The sequence below is a fragment of the Branchiostoma lanceolatum genome, chromosome 1 (assembly GCF_035083965.1).
Source record: "Branchiostoma lanceolatum isolate klBraLanc5 chromosome 1, klBraLanc5.hap2, whole genome shotgun sequence".
Taxonomy (NCBI): domain Eukaryota; kingdom Metazoa; phylum Chordata; class Leptocardii; order Amphioxiformes; family Branchiostomatidae; genus Branchiostoma; species Branchiostoma lanceolatum.
This window is the reverse complement of record NC_089722.1, coordinates 38,371,163-38,391,083: the sequence shown is the minus strand read 5'-3', so window position 1 is coordinate 38,391,083 and position 19,921 is coordinate 38,371,163. Positions and strand designations below refer to the sequence as shown.

The following is a 19,921-nucleotide window of genomic DNA, read 5'->3' as shown; positions in this document are numbered from 1 at the left end:
TTGAAGCCGAAATGCAAGGTCGTTTTTGCCCCCCTCATGTGACCTTGGTACTGCAGCAAAACTTCTGGTTTTGTATCCTTTGACCTGGACATGCTATGGATTTTTAGTGGCAGATAGCTTGTGATGTAATAAAGAGGTGGTGTAGGTTTGGGTCCCCAGCAGCTTGTTTCCTATGCTCCTTGCTTGCAGTCATTGCTGTGTCACGGCAGAGTGCCGAAGTTGACACCACCCGTGTTATAGGCACGTGTCAAAAACCTCACGATATATCGATGTATTCCCTCCATTGTTTGTTTTGTCTGTCACGCGAGAGGGATTCTTGACACGCGCTTCACCACCGCACGATAATTGAGAGAACAGAGCTACTGAGGGATAACAGATCTCTTGGCCTGATCTGGTCTGAGCTGGAAAAACAGTGTGGCACGTCTCTCTCAACCCTAGGGCGAAACGAAAATGAAAAATGTATCGGTTTGAAAATACAGTTTATCCATTGGTATATTCTGTCGTTATCAGGGAACCCATGCATAAGTATTGCCGTTCAAGTTGAATACGTGTGTGCGTTTCCTTTGTAAACACTAGTGGTTTGGGAAAGCATGGATTCCTTAAAACGATTATATCGGAAAACTTATAACTCTCGCCAAGGACGCAGCATGGCTCACACTTTCTATGGAAGCCATCCGAGACGAATATAAAAAAGACGCATATAAAATGTTCGCATATACTTGGCGACACTTGGATGCAAAGTGTCTGTCGAGAATTACGGGGCATCTAAGACGACTATGAATTCGGAGATATCGCAACAAGGTCACATAGAAATGGATTTGTATACTCAAGGAAGTTTCAAATTGAGGCCTTCCTGAAATTCCACCAAGCACCTTGCACACATCACATTGGAATCGATCAGACGAAACTCATTGTACAAATTTCCAGACTGCTGACTTTCGAGGCTGCCAATTTCGCTGTAAAACATCCAGAAAAGGAAGCATAACACTTCTAGGGGACGCAGTATGGCTGTACATTTTTAGAGCAAGCAGATGCATGCACAGGAAATCGTGCACTCATTTGCCTGACTGACACAAATGTTCACACGAAGTTTTACAGCCATTGGTAACCTACTGTGGAGTGAGCATCTGGGATCATTTATGGATGTCAGGTACTGAATGTAAGACTTTGTAACAATTCCACAATGATCACAATAGTGCATGGTCTGCAAACCGCATGTAAATCACTAGATATGTTGCCCGCCCGCCATACGCATTAAGTACGCGATGATACATGGGGAGAGGAAAACGCTTTACTATCAAACATTGCAAATTTCAGGTCGCAGTTGCAGAGTGGAAGTGACAACACGGGATAGCTGGCCCGACAGATCGACTCATTAGCACGTGTCCGCTAAGCCCGTAGTCATTTAATCTTGTCGGCACTTTGTTTGAACTTCAAGGATTTTTGTTTTATTTCACTAGTCTCGTTTATCTTTCCGTTATCCATGGGAGCTTGAATGGCCCTTCGCGGTTGATTGATCAAGAGCCTCTACTTGCACTCCAGGGGCGTGTCAACAACTGATTCTCTTCATCGTTTAGTCATTTCGTGGCACTGATAGTTTCGGCTACAGTCTGTAGCGCGCCAGGCGTCATCGACGCACTTCACAACCACACGGCAATTGTGACTTGGCTAAGGGATTGTGGTGCTCAAGGAAATTGTGCAGTGCCAACTACTAGTAGTCTCTGACAAACATATAACACGTGTCTCTCAGCTTGTAGGGCAAACGAGGAGAAAGTGGGAAATTTGTTGGAAAGTTTTATTTTCTTTCTCCCCCCCCCCTCTTTCAGGCTTAGCGCGGAATAAGTCCGTGGGGTTCCTTGGTAAAGTCGACACGCGCCGTACATAGTAACACGACGTTTAGAAAAGTAGGATAACATCGCTCTAGAAGATCGAAAAGGCGACGCACAAATGACAATTTTAGTGGTCGTAGTATGGCTTTAGGTTTTAACTATCGGATGTACAGGATTTGTGTGTGCAATGTGCTTTCAATAAAACCGTGGCCGACACAACTATTAACTGTACATATTTCACTGTATTACTCTACATATTTCACTGTATAGATGTAGATGTTGGTTAGGTTTGTGTTAAACGACCTGTATCTAGCCCCTCGGGGCACGAACATACAATAAAGGTCTTCAATCATCATTAACAGTGTACAGTAACAACACCTTGTCATTCGCAACCTACATCTGGGATCGTTTAGGGATGTGAGCCGCTTACACGCTGGTCACACAGGCGTTTGGTCAGCAAGGCAGTGTCTAACCTGAATTTTTCAAGGACAGCCGACTAATCTTGAACTGCAACGCGCCAGCTGCTCAAGTGAATTTTATGATCAGGTACGACATTTTGATAACGTGTTTTTGTACATATGTATGTAGATTGTTGTCTGTGGTTAAATATTGGTGGATTCTGTCGTATGCATTCGTGTTGGCCTGGAGTCCAGCCTTGTTACTAATGTTAGTGTTGGCCCGCTCACAAAATTGATAGGCCAAGGAGAGGTGTTGGGAGACGGGGGTTAAGTCAATAAGGCTAACTGGACTTGGGCTGGGTTTGGGTGAAATTTTGAGGAGGGAAGCTTTTACGAGACTTTGATTTCAAATTTCGCAATTTCGCAAATGTCAAGTGAAGTTCGAATTCAACTTTTTGTTACGCAGAAAAAGAACACGGGAATGTAGCCAGATTCAGGTGATGTAATTCCATAGCAATCGCTAAAGTCATAATACTTCCACAGGATGGCCAACGACAGAGATGAGGACGGGTTTGAAGACGTTTTAGCGGAAGCACGGCGGATGAATGCCGACGATCGGGAAGTCCCCGTGCGACATCCACCTGAAGACGTTGCGGTGGAAACCCATCCTCGCCGTAATCAACAAACCGCCGGGGCTATCCAACGCCGCCCAAATCACTTTGTAAGAACCTTCGTTTTGTTGCGTACGATCTTCCAGGTGGACGCACCTTCCCGACCGGCAGGCCGCGAATTGTGTACGGCGGAGGTGCAAATCCACAACGCATCCACAAGTTTAGACACGCTTCGCGCAATCCGGAGCGGACTTCTAGCTGGCAACATCCGCCCAGCTGATCGAAATGCACTCCAGAGGGCTTCGATACAGTAAGTTTTCATAATTTTTTAACTATGTAAATTTGTAGCGTTTCTCCAGCGATGATTTATCTTTATCGTTTTATTATTTTTTTTTGTGGGGGGGGGGGGATGAATACGACGGGTTTTGTTATCTTAAGTGGGGCAGACAGTGCCTTTGTGAGAAATTCGGGGTAGTTCAAGATGAATTCTTTACACAATGTTGGTTGTCCCGCTGTGGTTATACCCCCATTCCACTCGGACGGCGCTGTCGCCACGCGATCCCTGACGCACTTCCGACTAATGCTAATCGATTTATGGCCGTATTTGGTTGCATTGATATTAGTACAGTACTTAAACTGTTATTTGTACATGTGTAACAGGGACACTATTTTTACTTTTGGAACACTCTATGACATTTAGAGCCATTGTTACCCTGTGTATTTGGTAGCGTTGATATCTGTACTTACGTAAACTTACTCTCCAAGCAGAGGTAAGATCTGGGATATTTTCGACGTATATCGCTCGTTCTCATTTAAAGGTTTAAAGGTACAAATTGCTGTCGACAGCCTTTACGATTTGATATGAGCCAAATTACAGGCACCATCGATGCTTCCTTCATTTTTCCACAACACCTATTTTGTTTCACGAAAAATGCATCACAACATTACTTATGGGCTTTGAGGTTGAAGAAATTATAGCAATAGGTGTCATAAAAGCGGCCGTCGCCTGATGAGACATGCAAAATTTGAAAAGCAGCCGAAGAAGTAACGATTCGGTTCAGAGATCCAAGTACCGAAGCCCTCCGAAAAATCAAATCAGATCGCTCCTGTCACTGTTCTTGCACGCAGTGCAAGATGGACTTATATGCCTGTCGCCAAATTCTGTAAGGTCCGTTACTGTTTGAAGTAAGACGCTCCTGACATTAAGATATGCCACATATGAGGTGCCAAACTTACGTTTTTTTGAAGTCTCGAAACTTTTTTGGCTTCTAAAAGTAACAAGTAAGAAGTGTTTGCTATCAGTTGTGAACCACCTCCCCAAACAAAAGATATAACAGTTATGAATGTAATCTCCGTTACCATCGTTTGATGCTCTCTGTGTTGTTAACAAGGCCTGGTGTAGGAACGCTGCCCATTTTCTAATACCCCCATTCCACTTGGACGGCGCTCTCACCGCGCTCTCACGGCGACCTGATTTTGGCCAGATCGCCGTGAGAGCGCCGACAGCGCGGCGAGAGCGCCATTGAGAGCGCCGACAGCGCGGCGAGAGCGCCGACAGCGCGGCGAGAGTGCCATGCGCGCCGTCACCTCGGCGATGGTTTTGAACATGCTCAAAACCTTCGCCGTGAGAGCGCCGAGGATGGCAATCAAAAAACGAGCGCCTAGAGAGAGCGCGGAGCGAGCGCGGTGAGCGCAGAGAGAGCTCTGTGAGAGCGCGGTGAGCGCCGTGAGAGCGCCCAAGGTGGGATCAAAGGGCCGCAGCGAGCGCTCAAGGATCGCAGCGAGCGCTCTATGAGGATTGAATGGGCTTAACTGTAGTTCAAACTAATTTCATTCTTGAAGTGGTGTATCTTGAATTTCTGGGAATCTTGTGGTCAAATCATAGTTTTGCTCGTTGGTAATACACATTGACCAATACCCACAGGTACTTGCTTCCATTCAAATTAAATTCCCTCCAAGTTTTATCGTCAGTGGTTCAAAATGTGTTTCAAAATTCTGTGATTTACGTTTCTATTGTAACGTAGAATGATAAGATATATTCATTGCAAACAGTTAACATGACAGACAACACAGAAAAAACAAGTTGAACATACATATATTACTTAAGACACAAACTGAGCGACCGTGCAGCGACTAAAATTGAATCTGTTTTCCCCTTGATTTTATCATTCAAATATGATGCAAGAGGTAAAGGTATGACTTAGAAGACCACAAAGCACACCAAACGTAACAAAAATTCGTTCTTTATCTCTGGAATTCGTTGAGTGATCTGTGAAATCTTTAAAAAGTTGCTGACATTTGACATTTTGGTCGCGCTGAGAGCGCTCAAAGGTCGCCGTAGAGATTCCAATTGAGCACGTTTTCCAGGAGTTCGGCGCTCTCATGGCGCTCTGGCCAATTTTAGGTCGCCATTTATATTGATTTATTGTTTGGTTTATTATTGATATATTCAATTAACTGATGTTCAAGATCTTTGTCGCAAAAATCTTGGTAAACATCTAAACAAAACTCAAAAATTTTCGGTAACCTCCCGTGATAAACTAGCTGTCATATTTTTGGGATCATAAAAGGAGATGTTTACCTAAAAATGAGGTAGGAGTGCTTGGGAAATGAGCTGATCAAATTATCGAACCTAAAAATCGCTATTTTGCACATTTCGTTGAGAACGAGCCTTTTATGTGTGCATTTCAATAATTGTTATAATTAAAATTTATATAGACTTTGTTGGTTGTGTTTGTTTCCTGACCGCCCTGAACTAAATTAAATATCCGGCCGAAATTTAAACTTGACTTGGCCAATTTCTACTACTGGTACCTTTGGGGTCTGATAGGAGGACACGAACAATTTCAACATACCCATGTGTAGGAAAATACAACACAGATGTTACAGAACATATCAAATAATTAGCATACCGACTTGAAAGGCTGCACGTCTCTGGCTCGTCTGTGCCCCACAAAGTACAGTTGTCGTTTTCTGCCTTTGGTCATTTGTTGCGGAATACGTATATCAAAAAAATGACCCAAACTCTATCTCCTATAGGAACACGCGCCTGTACCGCTACCGGGTGCGCCCTCCGGCAGGTATGCAAGGTATCGGCGAAGCTGGGTTTCCATCAGCTCAAGTCCTGAAGGCGAACAGTCGCCATGACGGAAGGGTGTATATGTTTATCGGTACGTCCCATTGTTGCTAATAATCTGTGTGACTTTTTTATGAATTTTGATAATCTTTATGCATTTCTGTCATCATTAAGTTGTTTCAGTTGCATATACATGTAATTAGATTATCAAGGACATGTAGCCAGTTGGGTATTAGAGCTTAGTGGTGAAACGGAGGCTTGTACGCCAACTTTTATCTTGTTTGTTTGTTTCCTTGATTTGTTTTTAGCCCATCTCTGTCAGTATTCTAGATGTATAGAAATAAACATGATCTGCCACTACAACTAACTTTGACTACTCTTCAGAGAGACAGGCACCCGGACCAGAGAACACCACGCGCCAAACACAGGCCCGCAGGGAGAATGTAAGGGACGACACAGCGCTGCAAGGGACGGCAGAGAACACCACGCGCCCAACACAGGCCCGCAGGGAGAATGCAATGGACGACACAGCGCTGCAAGGGACGGCAGAGAACACCACGCGCCCAACACTTGCCCGCAGGGAGAATGCAATGGACGACACAGCGCTGCAAGGGACGGCAGAGAACACCACGCGCCCAACACTTGCCCGCAGGGAGAATGCAATGGACGACACAGCGCTGCAAGGGACGGCAGAGAACACCACGCGCCCACTGACAAGCAACTCGCCTCCACCTACTTCTCCGGATCCGTTGTTGGATTGGTCTGACGACGATGGGATGGGACAAGAGAATGAGAACGTCGGTACAAACATGCCCACCATCAGCAGAAGTATGTCTTGTTATCACAATTGTTATGTTTATATATTGTAAGACGTGAAAGACAGGGAAGTTCGCTTAGACCCTTAATGGTTTTGTGATTCTGAAATGCATACACTGCAAATTAAAACGAAAATTCCAACGATGATATTACATAAAACATCATTCTTTCTTCTGATTTTATCTTTAAGGCTACATTGTTCAGAGCGCTGTCGTGGGAGACTGGGATTCATCGGGCACAGCTAACGGTAGGTCGGCCACATGAAGCGTGAAATTAAATATTGAATAGAGCATTGCTTATTTTTACATTTATCTCCCTCATGAAAAAAGGTGTTGTATTTGATGTGCATGCATGTGTGAGCTTGTGTTGGTGTGACTGTATTTATTGCTTTAACATATTTGTGACCTGCAGAACTCAAGAACATGCGGGTGGACTTAAATGACGTTTGGCATATGGGTAAATTGTGGGAAGATAAAGGTCAATTTCGATAATTGTCGGGTCTGATGTGGCTATTCTGGATATGTTATGGTCTAAGACGTGTTCGGTTTTCTGACGCTTAATCAGTCGGAGTAAGTGAAGTCTGAACTGACCACCTGTTGAGTGAAGGTTGGACTGCGCTGATAGAGCACATCCCAATACTTGCAGTAGGACAGTCGCTGACTTTTTGTTTGAGCCACTTTTTAATGTGCTATGTACAGATGTACTTAATGCAAAAACATTGTTGTTTTGACAGCCACCAATGGTTTCACCGTGAGAGCCCACTCGTCTGGACACGACGATCCGGGTACAGAGGATGGCGGCACTTACGTCGCCATCAATGGGCAGAGGCACGTGATTGATGAAGACGGTTAGTATACGTCAAGGGAGTTGTTGTGCATGTTTTCTTTCCAATTATAGCACATTGATTAATACTTCTCTTTTTCCAAAATCGTTTGAACTACGTACGTGTTACTTTGAATCGACGATTAATCCTAATTCGCTTGATTCGTGGCATCGTATGGCGCAATCAGTATGGTGTTTCGGCCACAACCGACAGTTCATGAGTTCGTCAAGTTCGCCAATCAAGTTCGTAACCACTGATATAACGTGTTATTTACACCTGAGCGAGTACCGAGCTTCGGTTAGGGATTTCCCTCGGATAGGGCGTTAAATAGACGTTCCGTGTTTGAGGAGAGCCACTCTTCGGACACGCCAAGAACCCACCGAACTTATCGAAAAGAGTAGGGGTCCTTCCCGGTGTGACAGGTTCAAAACCTACAGTCCTATGGTCGTACATGGGCAATCGTCGTATTGACGTCACCTGCGCGCCGAATGGCAGTCACTCCAGACCCTTGCGATTCAGCCCCGCCAAATGTGCGCTCCTCGCAATTCAGTCCCTGGCTTCCAAGAGAGAGAAGTCGGCCACCCCTACCCAATAATTGAACAATTATATCATGTATAGGCACTCACGATTGTCTATTTTCCATATATCTCCAGATTCACGCGGTCACCAGGTCTTCATCGTTAAGAAGCGGACGGGAGACATTGTGAAAAAGGCTGCTTTCGACACACACACGGGTGGCGGCGGAGCTGGCGCGGCCAGACGAATGACTACTTTCTTGGACCACGTTGAAGAGGTAACCGTAGTCTAGCCGCCGGAAAGATTCCACAAATTTCCCGTGATCGTACGAGACAGAGCTGATTTCAAACTGCCCACACCCAAGTTTGTCCGTCGGAAGCAAAGAGCAGTACAAGGGAGGTTTCAACATTGATCTGACCCAATTTTAGCCATTGTAGGGGACTGAAACTGCACATATATCAATAGCCATAATTTTATAAGCCACATGCTAATTTTCAAATCTGAAATTTAGTCAATTTTTCTACTTTCTTTTCTACAGTGGAGTGAGGTATGTGTTGAATTCAGAGCGGTTGTCATGGTCCTGGAAACCCATTATGTTGATTAACGGTTTCTGTAGACTACTTTCCCGGATCCCATAGCTTAAGAACGACACTTAATAAATGAGTACAATTTTTTCCTCTTGATTGTTGGAAAAATGTACAAAACCTTTAATCAACAGATTACGTTTTCGGCTATGAATTCAACCGCCTCTAAATTCACACCTCACTCCATTCTAGCAGCTGTAAAACAAGGACTGTTAAGATGTCAGGAAGGAAAATTGACATGTCACCTACAGAGACATTCGTCGCTATACATGTGTAATTTTAGCTTCTAACTGTAATCGAAAGTGACTCAGAGAGGAACTGATCTTGCTTCCGACGGACAAACCATGCTGTGGTCAGCTTGAAATCAGCTCAGTCTGTCATGGTAATTTGAACAACAAACTGAGATGGTTCAGACCCAATACGATATCTGCCTTTACATTGGTGCCAAATTTCAACTCATTTGATGAAAAAATGAGCCTGTTATGAAGCAAAAGGCGAACCTTAATGACTCACCCTCGTATACTAGAATAGTATCTCTCTTATAGTTGCTCCTATTCTGCTGCAGGGACGGATCATAGTTATAGTTGTCCACGACACAGGCGACACCCAAGTCGACCTGGGACAGTACGGAGCTACAGCTACTCCCCCAGGTACTGTGTCTCATTTGTATCCATATATACCATCAACAGAGGTTCTAACCTACGACACCATTGCCTTAGTTTAAGGGGAGACTCAGTTATCAATGAATTATCCCATTTTGATGGTTTCTACACACTCGTATTACTTTTAGGCATGTCAGAGTCCCTGTATTGACTTTTGTTTTACCACAAAAGGGGATGCAGGTACCTACTATAAGAACCTGTACTGTGGTGTCCAAATTTTGACCTTATTTACTTGTTTCTGACAATTTTTCACCTATAATGGGTATCTTGGCCATCTACTCTCAGTGGACAGCCCTGATACCTGTTAGATCATCAACTCCTAGGGGACTGTTTTTGGTCAGAGGTCTTTGATAGTCAGGATTCTAACTCACAACCCTACCCCGCACTGTGTGATATGATTGACAGCTGTCAATTCTGAACTTGATTTCTCTAATAAGCTGACCTCCATTTTCCGGTTGGTCGTGAGAAGAGAGATTGAGGCCAACTGCATTTCGTGCTTTTGCCGAATTGAAGAATTGCGACATCATTGGATACAAATTCAAAGTAATTGACATGTATGACCCTGTCGGGTTCCTGTAGTGGTTGACACTTATTGAATGAATGTTTACATTCCATAACAGGGAACGGAGAGTCGTATGCAATGATAACGCAGAAAGGAGCTACTCCTCCTTGGTTCGTTGAAAAAAAGAGCTGTAGAGGTGAAGGACCCACTGTTGCAGAGGCCTTTATACCAACAGGTAGAAAAAACACAATTCAGTTCGGTGTGAGTTGTTAATATCTGCCCCCTGAACGTTTATCATACATTTCTTTCTAACATTGACGTAAGTTGACAGCTGTACAGCATATCTTATATAGGTGATTAAGCAATTCCGACGAATTCGAATTTGGATTTTGATATACTCAAGAAAGTAAAGGCAACCAAAGCAATATCAGGGACCGAAAAATGGAAATAAAACGAATGCTGCAATATTATTGTAGTGACCTTTACTAAAAATGTCCAGCACATTTGTCTGATAAGGTCTCATTCCTGTATTGCTCCGAGTGGGTACCTAAAAGAGTCCGTGGCCCAAAAAATGAACGACTGCATGAACGTGCGTCTATATCGGTGGGAAATTTCCTTTCAGCCAGCCCGACTGGTCTCAAGCGTCAAACTGATGAAAGCTCGTTTGTAACGGACGAAATTAACAGGTAAAGTTCGACAGCAATTTATTTGCAATTGCCATAAAAAGGAATTGTATGCCAACTGGTAGTTGGCAATTTGTTCACATGATCTACAGTACATGTCATCAACATTAAATGTGCTCAACAGAGAATGAATGACATTTGTGCATTTCCTATAGCTTTTTTTACGCCCATGTAAAACACGATTTATAAAATGTAAGCCTTTGGGGCGATAAAAAAACTCATGAATATTAAGACCATGGCCATGCCATACCAAACGATGATCCCCTTAGGTTCGTAAGCCTAACACAAATCTGGCGACGATTTTCAGTGAGTAATCATATTACAACGAAGTCATATTTTTGCATCATGGACGTCGCTATACATTGTGATAGTGTTGCTTGAACTAATCATGTATAGCTATAAACTAGATAAGATGACTTTTAAAATCCCATAATCGGGCCATAACATTGCTTTGGTTGCCTTTAAACAGCAGCAGACACAGATAGGCGTCCAATATTATCATGAGGCAAGCTTCCCAATCATTTATTGAATGCGCGATATTATAAATCTTTTTTTAAGGCGGACAAATTGCGGAGGACACTACGGATCGAGGATTTGATGTGCCAGGTCAGTTTTTTTTTTTCATTTCCATTTTACACTTGCTTCACCGAACGTTTCGCTAATTTCTGAAATCGATATCTATCTTCTAGAAAAAACTGCCGTTAAATGCTTATGGATACCAACAGATCGCGAAAGATTCTTTAAGTCATATCGTTACAAAGTTCCCGAATAGAACAGACACGTGTTTAAAGGAATTCACTTGGGGCCAAGCCCTTCATTAATTTTTAGTAGCCAAAAAGACATCTACCATATTTATCATGTCATAATAATGTTCAAAACATACAATGCAAAATGTCACATAATAATAATCGAAAGTCGCTAGGGGGCAGGCTCAAATAACGTCAGGATGTACAACTCGAGGCAAATACACTTGGTGCTAGAATATCGTTAAGGTTTTTGTCCTCCGCTGAACTGAAGTACTCTGTTATTTTATACTCAGAGGGAATCGGTGGCCGGGTTGCCAGGGCAGCGCGTCTGCAGACACTCATGCGGCTAATCGTTGGCCCATCGGAAGGTGTGCCACACGTTTGGCCTTTACCTTTTAGTGAGGTAGGTGAGATTTTATGAAAAGTTTCTAACAAAAAGTATTTATAATATACAATTGTCTCAATGGTCCGTTTAGTCAGTGAAAAATCATAAATGTGCATTGAGGAATTTTGACAGTGCCTAATTACAGTGCATTGGCATTGTCGTTTTCAATCGGCTCTCGATATGTTTGCGGACAAAAGGAGCGCCAGCATTATAGGGAATCAGGCGCGGTATTGTATTTACCATGATTGCAGTCCACAGACGTATTATACAATCATGAATTTTCACCGCATAAGATTTGGAGATTTATCCACTGTTTATTCTGACAGATGCGCGCCCAGTCATGCATGGATGTAAGGCTTCTTCTCGTCATGCTGGTCAACGAGAGAACGATTGAGTTAATACGAGATATGCTCAGGTAAACTTGACAGGGTTTTCAAGGGATACCGCTAGATAATTGTGTTTTAGTCGAAATTGTATTTTGCTATCTTTGTATCAATATTACACAGGTGTCCCTGTGGTGTAGTGGTCTGCTCTTCTGTCACTACCACATCTGGTTCAAATTATCTTGACCAGAAGGCCCGAGTTCGTGCCTGGGTACCTGAACAAGAGGCGCATTGAGTCATACCAAAGACTTTATAAAAATGGTACATACTTCTGAAACAGTATGGAAGTTAAACACACTCCACTGCCAGTGGACTAGCCCCCTGCTGCAGTAATTGCACTCAGTGTTGCCCACGGCTACGAAACGGAGATGGGCACCGCCCTATACACCTTATAGTGTGGGAGGATTTTAACTAAATAACTAACACAGTTTCGATGTGTGACATGTTTGGGAAACAGATATTGGTATATTCCATATACCCTTCCATTTGTCGAGAGGACTCATTGTGCAATCTCTGAGAATTTTAATTAGTATATAGTTTTAGGCACTTTTAAATGTCCTGTATGACAACAAATGGGCACGTACTGTACTGCAGGAATATAGATGCCACGGCCGCCAACATCACAAACTTCTGGCCGTATGAAGAAGGCACTCAAGATGCGGATGAAGGTAAGTAAAAATACAGCAGATCGATGTTACGATCCAACGATGTCGACATTCGGAAAACTGGTCGATATTTTGGTGGACACTTCTTATTTCCTCAGACTGTTTACACCTTGCCAAATTGGACTTTCCGACAGTTCTCCTACATGCCCTGAACTTGCTCAGGAATAAGTTGGAAGAGCTAAAGAATCAAGCAGTGGTTAGTCGGCACGATCGGTGCGGCCAAATTTTGCCTACACCACGCCACTGGCATTCAGACTTTGGTCGTGATTCTAAAATATGTAATTAGTAAACTTAGCGAATAGTTTGGTAGAAATCAAAATATCGGCATTTCTTATTTTCACCTCAGTTGCTCAGTACAGTGGATCCCTCAGAAGCCCCGTGATGCTGATCCTGACTCCAAGGGGACACGCTCGGATGGGCATTTCCCGCTGGTTCGAAGGTACGCATAGATTAAAATTTCATCAACTTAAAAATCACTTGATTGTTATGCTGTCCCATGTATCGAACTAAATCCTTTGATTAAGACGTGAACAGTCGTTGTAAACACGATATTCTATCACCTCCAGTGACTTTTGCATTTGTATGCTATTTGTGGACCAGGTCTTGTCCGCATTTTTCAGAGTTCATTTTTTTTTTATATCCGATGAAACTGGCGTTGACAATCACACTTCGTCATTTGTCAAATGTCTACATTGGTGTATCACGCTTGCAGACGCTGTTCCCAGAACTGTGGTGGCCATTCTTGATGGCATTGCCGATTGTCGGCTGTACTTATATGAGTTCCAGAGAAACCGGTATGTTTTTTGTTGATAATATAATACTTCCTGGTATGCAACGTATTTCTGTGGAGTTTGTATACCTTCATGTAGATGTAAAAAGGATACACGGGCATATTTGACGAACTTGCAGTTGGTCGAGTGCAACCAAAATCCCCTGCATGTTAAAGACACCCAGAGCGTTTTATGACATTGACATTTAATGCCACTGTTAACCACATTAGCGTGCGGATTTCTTATAAAGAGTGTAAAAAATCGGCACAAAAATAAGCTGCATGGTGACCTTTTAGTTTTACGCGCCTAGTGTAAATAGACCGATACCATCGCCCCGCCCACCTCCGTCAAAACGTAGAAATGCAAAATTAAAACATAAAGATGAAAATATTTGACAGACATGCATTCACTCTCTCATTGGTCGAACCGGTAATTCTGATGGACAGTCAGGATCAGTCTATAAAGCCGGCGTCACAATTCATGCGAGCATCGGCCGATTTTGTAGATCGCCGGAAGCTCGCCGAATTTCAAATTCGCCCGAGCGTCGACCGTATTTTTCACTGAAAACCTGCCCCGTCACAAATTGAACAGAGCTCGGACGACGTCCGTCGAACGCTAATAATCATAAATCCCACATAAGACGGTACCATCTCTTGGACACGGACGAAGTCAGAATCAAATGGCCTGGTAACAGTCTCAAATTTGGACCAACTTTACTTTCTGAGTTGTGGCAAATCTGTAGGGCACAAGTGAAGTAGGTGGGCACACTGAAAATAATCACATAAAGAGGAATTTTGTTATAGACCAATCAAAATACAAGTGCAGGAGCCACAAAGTCAACAGATCAGTCGTTTAACCCCGATCCAAAAATTTTCACCAAGTAGAAATCGACCGAAGCTCGGGCGAACGCCGTCCGAGCTTCGACCGACCGTTGACAAGCCTATCGACGCCCTGCCGACGCCTGGGCGTGCCTCGGCAGACAAACATAGATCTATAATGACTCAGTGGACTTTCAACTAGTCATTTTGTGGAGAAAAAACTCAGGAAGTGAAGTCAAAGCTCAAAAGTCAAGCCCCACTTCATTAATATACAAATTGAAACATCCAAACCAATACCAAAATGGAAACAAGAAGCATTGTCTTCGGTGTCAACATTTTATTTATAATTTTCTTTAATGAAAATTTAACTTTGCATTGAATTGTCTTTCATTAGAAAAGTTTGGCAGCATTCTTCGACAAGTTGAAATTAGTATTAGTTAATATTGCAGTATCATTTATCATCTTATGTTATAAACCAAACTGTCGTTTCCTTTTATCTATAAACAAGAAGGAGTTCGGCCGAGGCCCGTCCAAGCTCCCATCAACACCTGCACAACGCTCGCCCGAAGCACGCCTTACTTTTCATGAGTCGGCCGGAACACTGACGACGGTCGTCCGATTATTGTTCAAGGCCCGTGCGAGGCTCGCACGAGGCCGAAGAGTTCGGGCGACCTCCGACCGACCAAAAATCGGGTCTAAAATCCTCGGATGCCCGCCCGAATATTGGCCGAGCGCTGGGCGTTGCTCGGGCGAGCTACGGGCAAACTGTTGACGAGCTGTGCGAGTTCAAAAATCGTCGCCGAGGCCTCGCTGAATCTAAGCGCAGCTTCCAGTGACACGCGAACGTCGGCCGAGCTCCGAAAATTCGCCCGAAGCCCGTAGAATCGACAGGACGTCGGTCGTACTTCGCCCGCCATTTGGAGCTCGCCGACAAGTCGGCCGAGCTAATTTCTTGATTTGTGACGGAGGCTTTAGGGCTTGGATTTTCTATCAGTTCTCACTACACAACATCGTATCTTTGGCCCTTTCATGTCGATATGCAATGGTATAGTGTTATTGAAAATTTCTATGTGTAGAGAAGACTAGAAATTGGAGTTTCTTATTCACATTTCAAGTCTCATAAAATGCCTTTAATGTTATCGTCTATTATCCGATTTTTAAACAAACATGACCCCTGAGGTTGTCATGCGTCTGCATACTGTTTCTAGACCAATATAAACCAAGTTGCTTTTTAACTGGAACACACTAGGAACAGAATTCTAGAGACACGAACTCTGCGCGATGATCAAGACATGGCCCTTGCGGATCAGACCGTCCCTCCGAACCCCGACGACGTCACGGAACAGCAGGGGGGAGAGACCGTCCCTCCGAACCCCGACGACGTCACGGAACAGCAGGGGGGAGAGACCGTCCCTCCGAACCCCGACGACGTCACGGAACAGCAGGGGGGAGAGACCGTCCCTCCGAACCCCGACGACGTCACGGAACAGCAGGGGGGAGAGACCGTCCCTCCGAACCCCGACGACGTCACGGAACAGCAGGGGGGAGAGACCGTCCCTCCGAACCCCGACGACGTCACGGAACAGCAGGGGGGAGAGACCGTCCCTCCGAACTCCGACGACGTCACAGAACAGCAGGGGGGCCAGACAGTAGCGGAAGTTGTGGTGATATTCTTCTCCTAATTTCTCCTTTGAAAATGGGGATAGAGTTTTGGGTGTGGCTGTATATCTGTCCGTGTGTGTATTTGTTTGTTTGTTTGTGTTTCCGGATTTATGTATAACTCAAGAACCTTTCGATAGATCATTACGATGATATTTGGTATGTGGGTAGGTATTGGTATGTGACCTTAGTACTGCAAGGTATATATATATGGTATATATATATATATATATATATATATATATATATATATACCTTGTATATGGTATATATATATATATATGGTATTAATATGCTATGGTATTAATTTGTTGGTGGCAGATAGCTTGTGGGGAAAGGAAGAAGTGATGTAGGTTTTGGCAAGGACATTGGTTTTGGCGTGCTCTGGAACTGCAGGGGCATTTTCGTCAAAATCTTCCAATTCAGGAGAATAACTGAACTAGGGAAAGGCGGATTTCCATGATATTAGTATGCAGATAGCTTATACAGAGATGTACATGATGAAGTTCAGATTATGTATAAATTGGGACTTAAATGGCATCACGAATAAGTTAAAGCGAAATCTATACCATTGTAGGTGTATTCCAGGTGTATTCCATTATAGGACTCAAATACACACCTGAAAAGCTTTCCTACTATCTCCTCATTTGCTACAAGTAATACGAAGAACGGTAATTGTTTTTAACCGCACCATTTGGATGAAATGTCAGGATGTAATGTCTAGCAAAATGGCTGCTTGATATACGGTGTAACGTTGTACTTCATTGATTAAATTCAAACTTGGATACAATCTAGAAGAATTGTATATACATAGAAGTGAGTTTGACCGACTTTAGAAATTGCTTTGTCAAACTAGGATTTTCCTTTACTTTCTGATTAACGTACGGTTATTTATGTACAATAGAGGCAGTCCTGGCACTTCAAGTTCAGCGTCACAACAACAAGAATAATAACAACAACAACAACAACCCAAACAAGGACCGTGGCCGGGGTAGGTTTCAGGTTGCCTTGCACTTAGACACATTAGATACATAATCACAAGGACAGCTTTTATAGTACATGTGTATGCTTTCGTATCTGCTTAAACACCATCGCTTTATGACATAATTCACGCTTCATGGTCGGCACTCTCGCTAGCACGAAGACAAGTAGGCCTCATAGTAATCCCCTTTTATTCTACGGCCCAATCCGGGACCTGGCCGGGCAGCTTGTGGGAACGAAAAATATTATATAAAAGACAACAAAAGACACAAAACGTAAACAATTCCTCCCATATATTTTGTATTTTTTTGTGTGAATTTTTTTTCCTTTTTGCAAACAGCCCGGTAGGGCCCAGGATTGGAAATGGGACCGAAGCATAAGTAGCCTCTCCGGTTGACAGTGCCCTGTCAGCAACAAAATTGCACAATTGTTTCACCGAATTGTTTTTTTTTCTTATGAATCGGAACAGCGTCACCACCCTGACCTACCAAGGCAGCTTCCCTCGAGCCAGGCACATGGCGCCCGACCCCAGCACCCAGGAGTCTTCCCCACGGACCAGGCACATGGCGCCCGACCCCAGCACCCAGGAGTCTTCCCCACGGACCAGGCACGTGGCGCCCGACCCCAGCTACCAGGAGTCTTCCCCACGGACCAGGCACGTGGCGCCCGACCCCAGCACCCAGGAGTCTTCTCCACGGACCAGGCACATGGCGCCCGACCCCAGCACCCAGGAGTCTTCCCCACGGACCAGGCACATGGCGCCCGACCCCAGCACCCAGGAGTCTTCCCCACGGACCAGGCACGTGGCGCCCGACCCCAGCACCCAGGAGTCTTCTCCACGGACCAGGCACATGGCGCCCGACCCCAGCACCCAGGAGTCTTCCCCACGGACCAGGCACATGGCGCCCGACCCCAGCACCCAGGAGTCTTCCCCACGGACCAGGCACATGGCGCCCGACCCCAGCACCCAGGAGTCTTCCCCACGGACCAGGCACGTGGCGCCCGACCCCAGCTACCAGGAGTCTTCCCCACGAACCAGGCACGTGGCGCCCGACCCCAGCACCCAGGAGTCTTCCCCACGAACCAGGCACGTGGCGCCCGACCCCAGCACCCAGGGGTCTTCCCCACGGACCAGGCACGTGGCGCCCGACCCCAGCACCCAGGAGTCTTCCCCACGGACCAGGCACATGGCGCCCGACCCCAGCACCCAGGAGTCTTCCCCACGAACCAGGCACATGGCGCCCGACCCCAGCACCCAGGAGTCTTCCCCACGGACCAGGCACATGGCGCCCGACCCCAGCACCCAGGAGTTTTCCCCACGAACCAGGCACATGGCGCCCGACCCCAGCACCCAGGAGTCTTCCCCACGAACCAGGCACATGGCGCCCGACCCCAGCACCCAGGAGTCTTCCCCACGAACCAGGCACATGGCGCCCGACCCCAGCACCCAGGAGTCTTCCCCACGAACCAGGCACGTGGCGCCCGACCCCAGCACCCTGGAGTCTTCCCCACGAACCAGGCACATGGCGCCCGACCCCAGCACCCAGGAGTCTTCCCCACGAACCAGGCACATGGCGCCCGACCCCAGCACCCAGGAGTCTTCCCCACGGACCAGGCACATGGCGCCCGACCCCAGCACCCAGGAGTCTTCCCCACGGACCAGGCACGTGGCGCCCGACCCCAGCACCCAGGAGTCTTCCCCACGAACCAGGCACGTGGCGCCCGACCCCAGCACCCAGGAGTCTTCCCCACGAACCAGGCACATGGCGCCCGACCCCAGCACCCAGGAGTCTTCCCCACGAACCAGGCACATGGCGCCCGACCCCAGCACCCAGGAGTCTTCCCCACGAACCAGCCACGTGGCGCCCGACCCCAGCATCCCTGACAGTTCTGAAGCTTGTGCCATTACTGTAGTAAAGTTGTCACACCTAGCTCGCGCTCGGTTATGTGTGTCAGCTAGAGTAAAAGCAAGTGCGAGTACACGAGCATTTAGAAGAAAAATAAAGGCGTTGACTTGACTTGAACATGGCAGTCTGAAAATTTCTGTATTAGAATTATTGCATTGTCATTACAATGACCATGTCATATTAATGAATAAAAGGACAAAGACAGCACAGTGATGGTGAGTTGTGTAACAACTCACATTCAACGTCAAACCCTTTGAGTTCAACGATCTTTGGTTGTACTAAACCACAAAAATACACACAACCGATACCAAAAACGTAACCTTTTTGGCAAAAGTAACTAAGGTGCTCAAAATTATTCTAACAACCAAACGTTAACAGTCCCAACTCCTTTCGAGAGAAACGAGTAGCCTGTATATGTTAGCGCTTTCAGGAGGTGATAAATTGGCACCTGTTGGTCATGAGTAAAAATCATAAAGAAGGTAAGACGCATACATATTTAACGTCCACTACCATGATACCGCCACGAATCATAATACCGCCAAAATAAAAAGCGATGAATCTAAAGAGATCCACTGTTACACCTACAGTTATGTTCGAGGTATGGGCAATTCAGGCTGTTTTAGAGCATTGGCATTCAGATATATTGTCTCTACTGTTCTTTATGGTATATTAGATTAGTTCTTTAAAATTGTCATATATTAGAAATAGATCCATGTATTTACATCTTTCCATACATCGCGCCAGTGTCAACTTTATCGTAACGTTTACTGGCCGTAGTCAAGAACGGTTATATGATAGCCGCAACTGCGGCTGTGGCGCAAAAAAAACGCCATTTTTATCGCTTCCACCCGAAATGGCCGTGAAGATCTTAATGAAACCAGTAGCTTGAAGGAATAGGTGTACTTTCTAAAAAGGAAGTTCATACCTATATGTATCACACGTAACGCAGGGTTAAATGGTCTTTAGAGATAAATTTCCCCCCCAAACAAGGGACATACAGCCGGCACGCCATATGCTTAACAGAACACGAATCTAACAGGTTTTCTATGCAGTTCGAATCACGTTGCTAAGGAATCTCCCTCTGCAGAGCAGCGGGATGAAATCACA

At 45.2% G+C, this 19,921-nt stretch overlaps 1 protein-coding gene across 1 annotated transcript; it reads left to right on the top strand.

Annotated features, from left to right (window-relative positions):
- The first annotated feature begins 527 nt into the window (after window positions 1-527).
- Window positions 528-18,931, top strand: LOC136422030 (uncharacterized). The gene is made up of 18 exons (XM_066409650.1): window positions 528-2,375; window positions 2,771-3,148; window positions 5,878-6,008; window positions 6,299-6,742; window positions 6,921-6,977; window positions 7,464-7,577; window positions 8,207-8,346; window positions 9,219-9,303; window positions 9,936-10,052; window positions 11,059-11,106; window positions 11,540-11,649; window positions 11,958-12,046; window positions 12,609-12,682; window positions 13,026-13,118; window positions 13,392-13,473; window positions 15,517-15,931; window positions 16,831-16,917; window positions 17,377-18,931. The coding sequence occupies exons 1-18, from the start codon at window positions 2,368-2,370 to the stop codon at window positions 18,790-18,792; spliced, it is 3,888 nt and encodes a 1,295-aa protein (XP_066265747.1). The 5' UTR covers window positions 528-2,367; the 3' UTR covers window positions 18,793-18,931.
- Window positions 18,932-19,921: the final 990 nt, after the last annotated feature.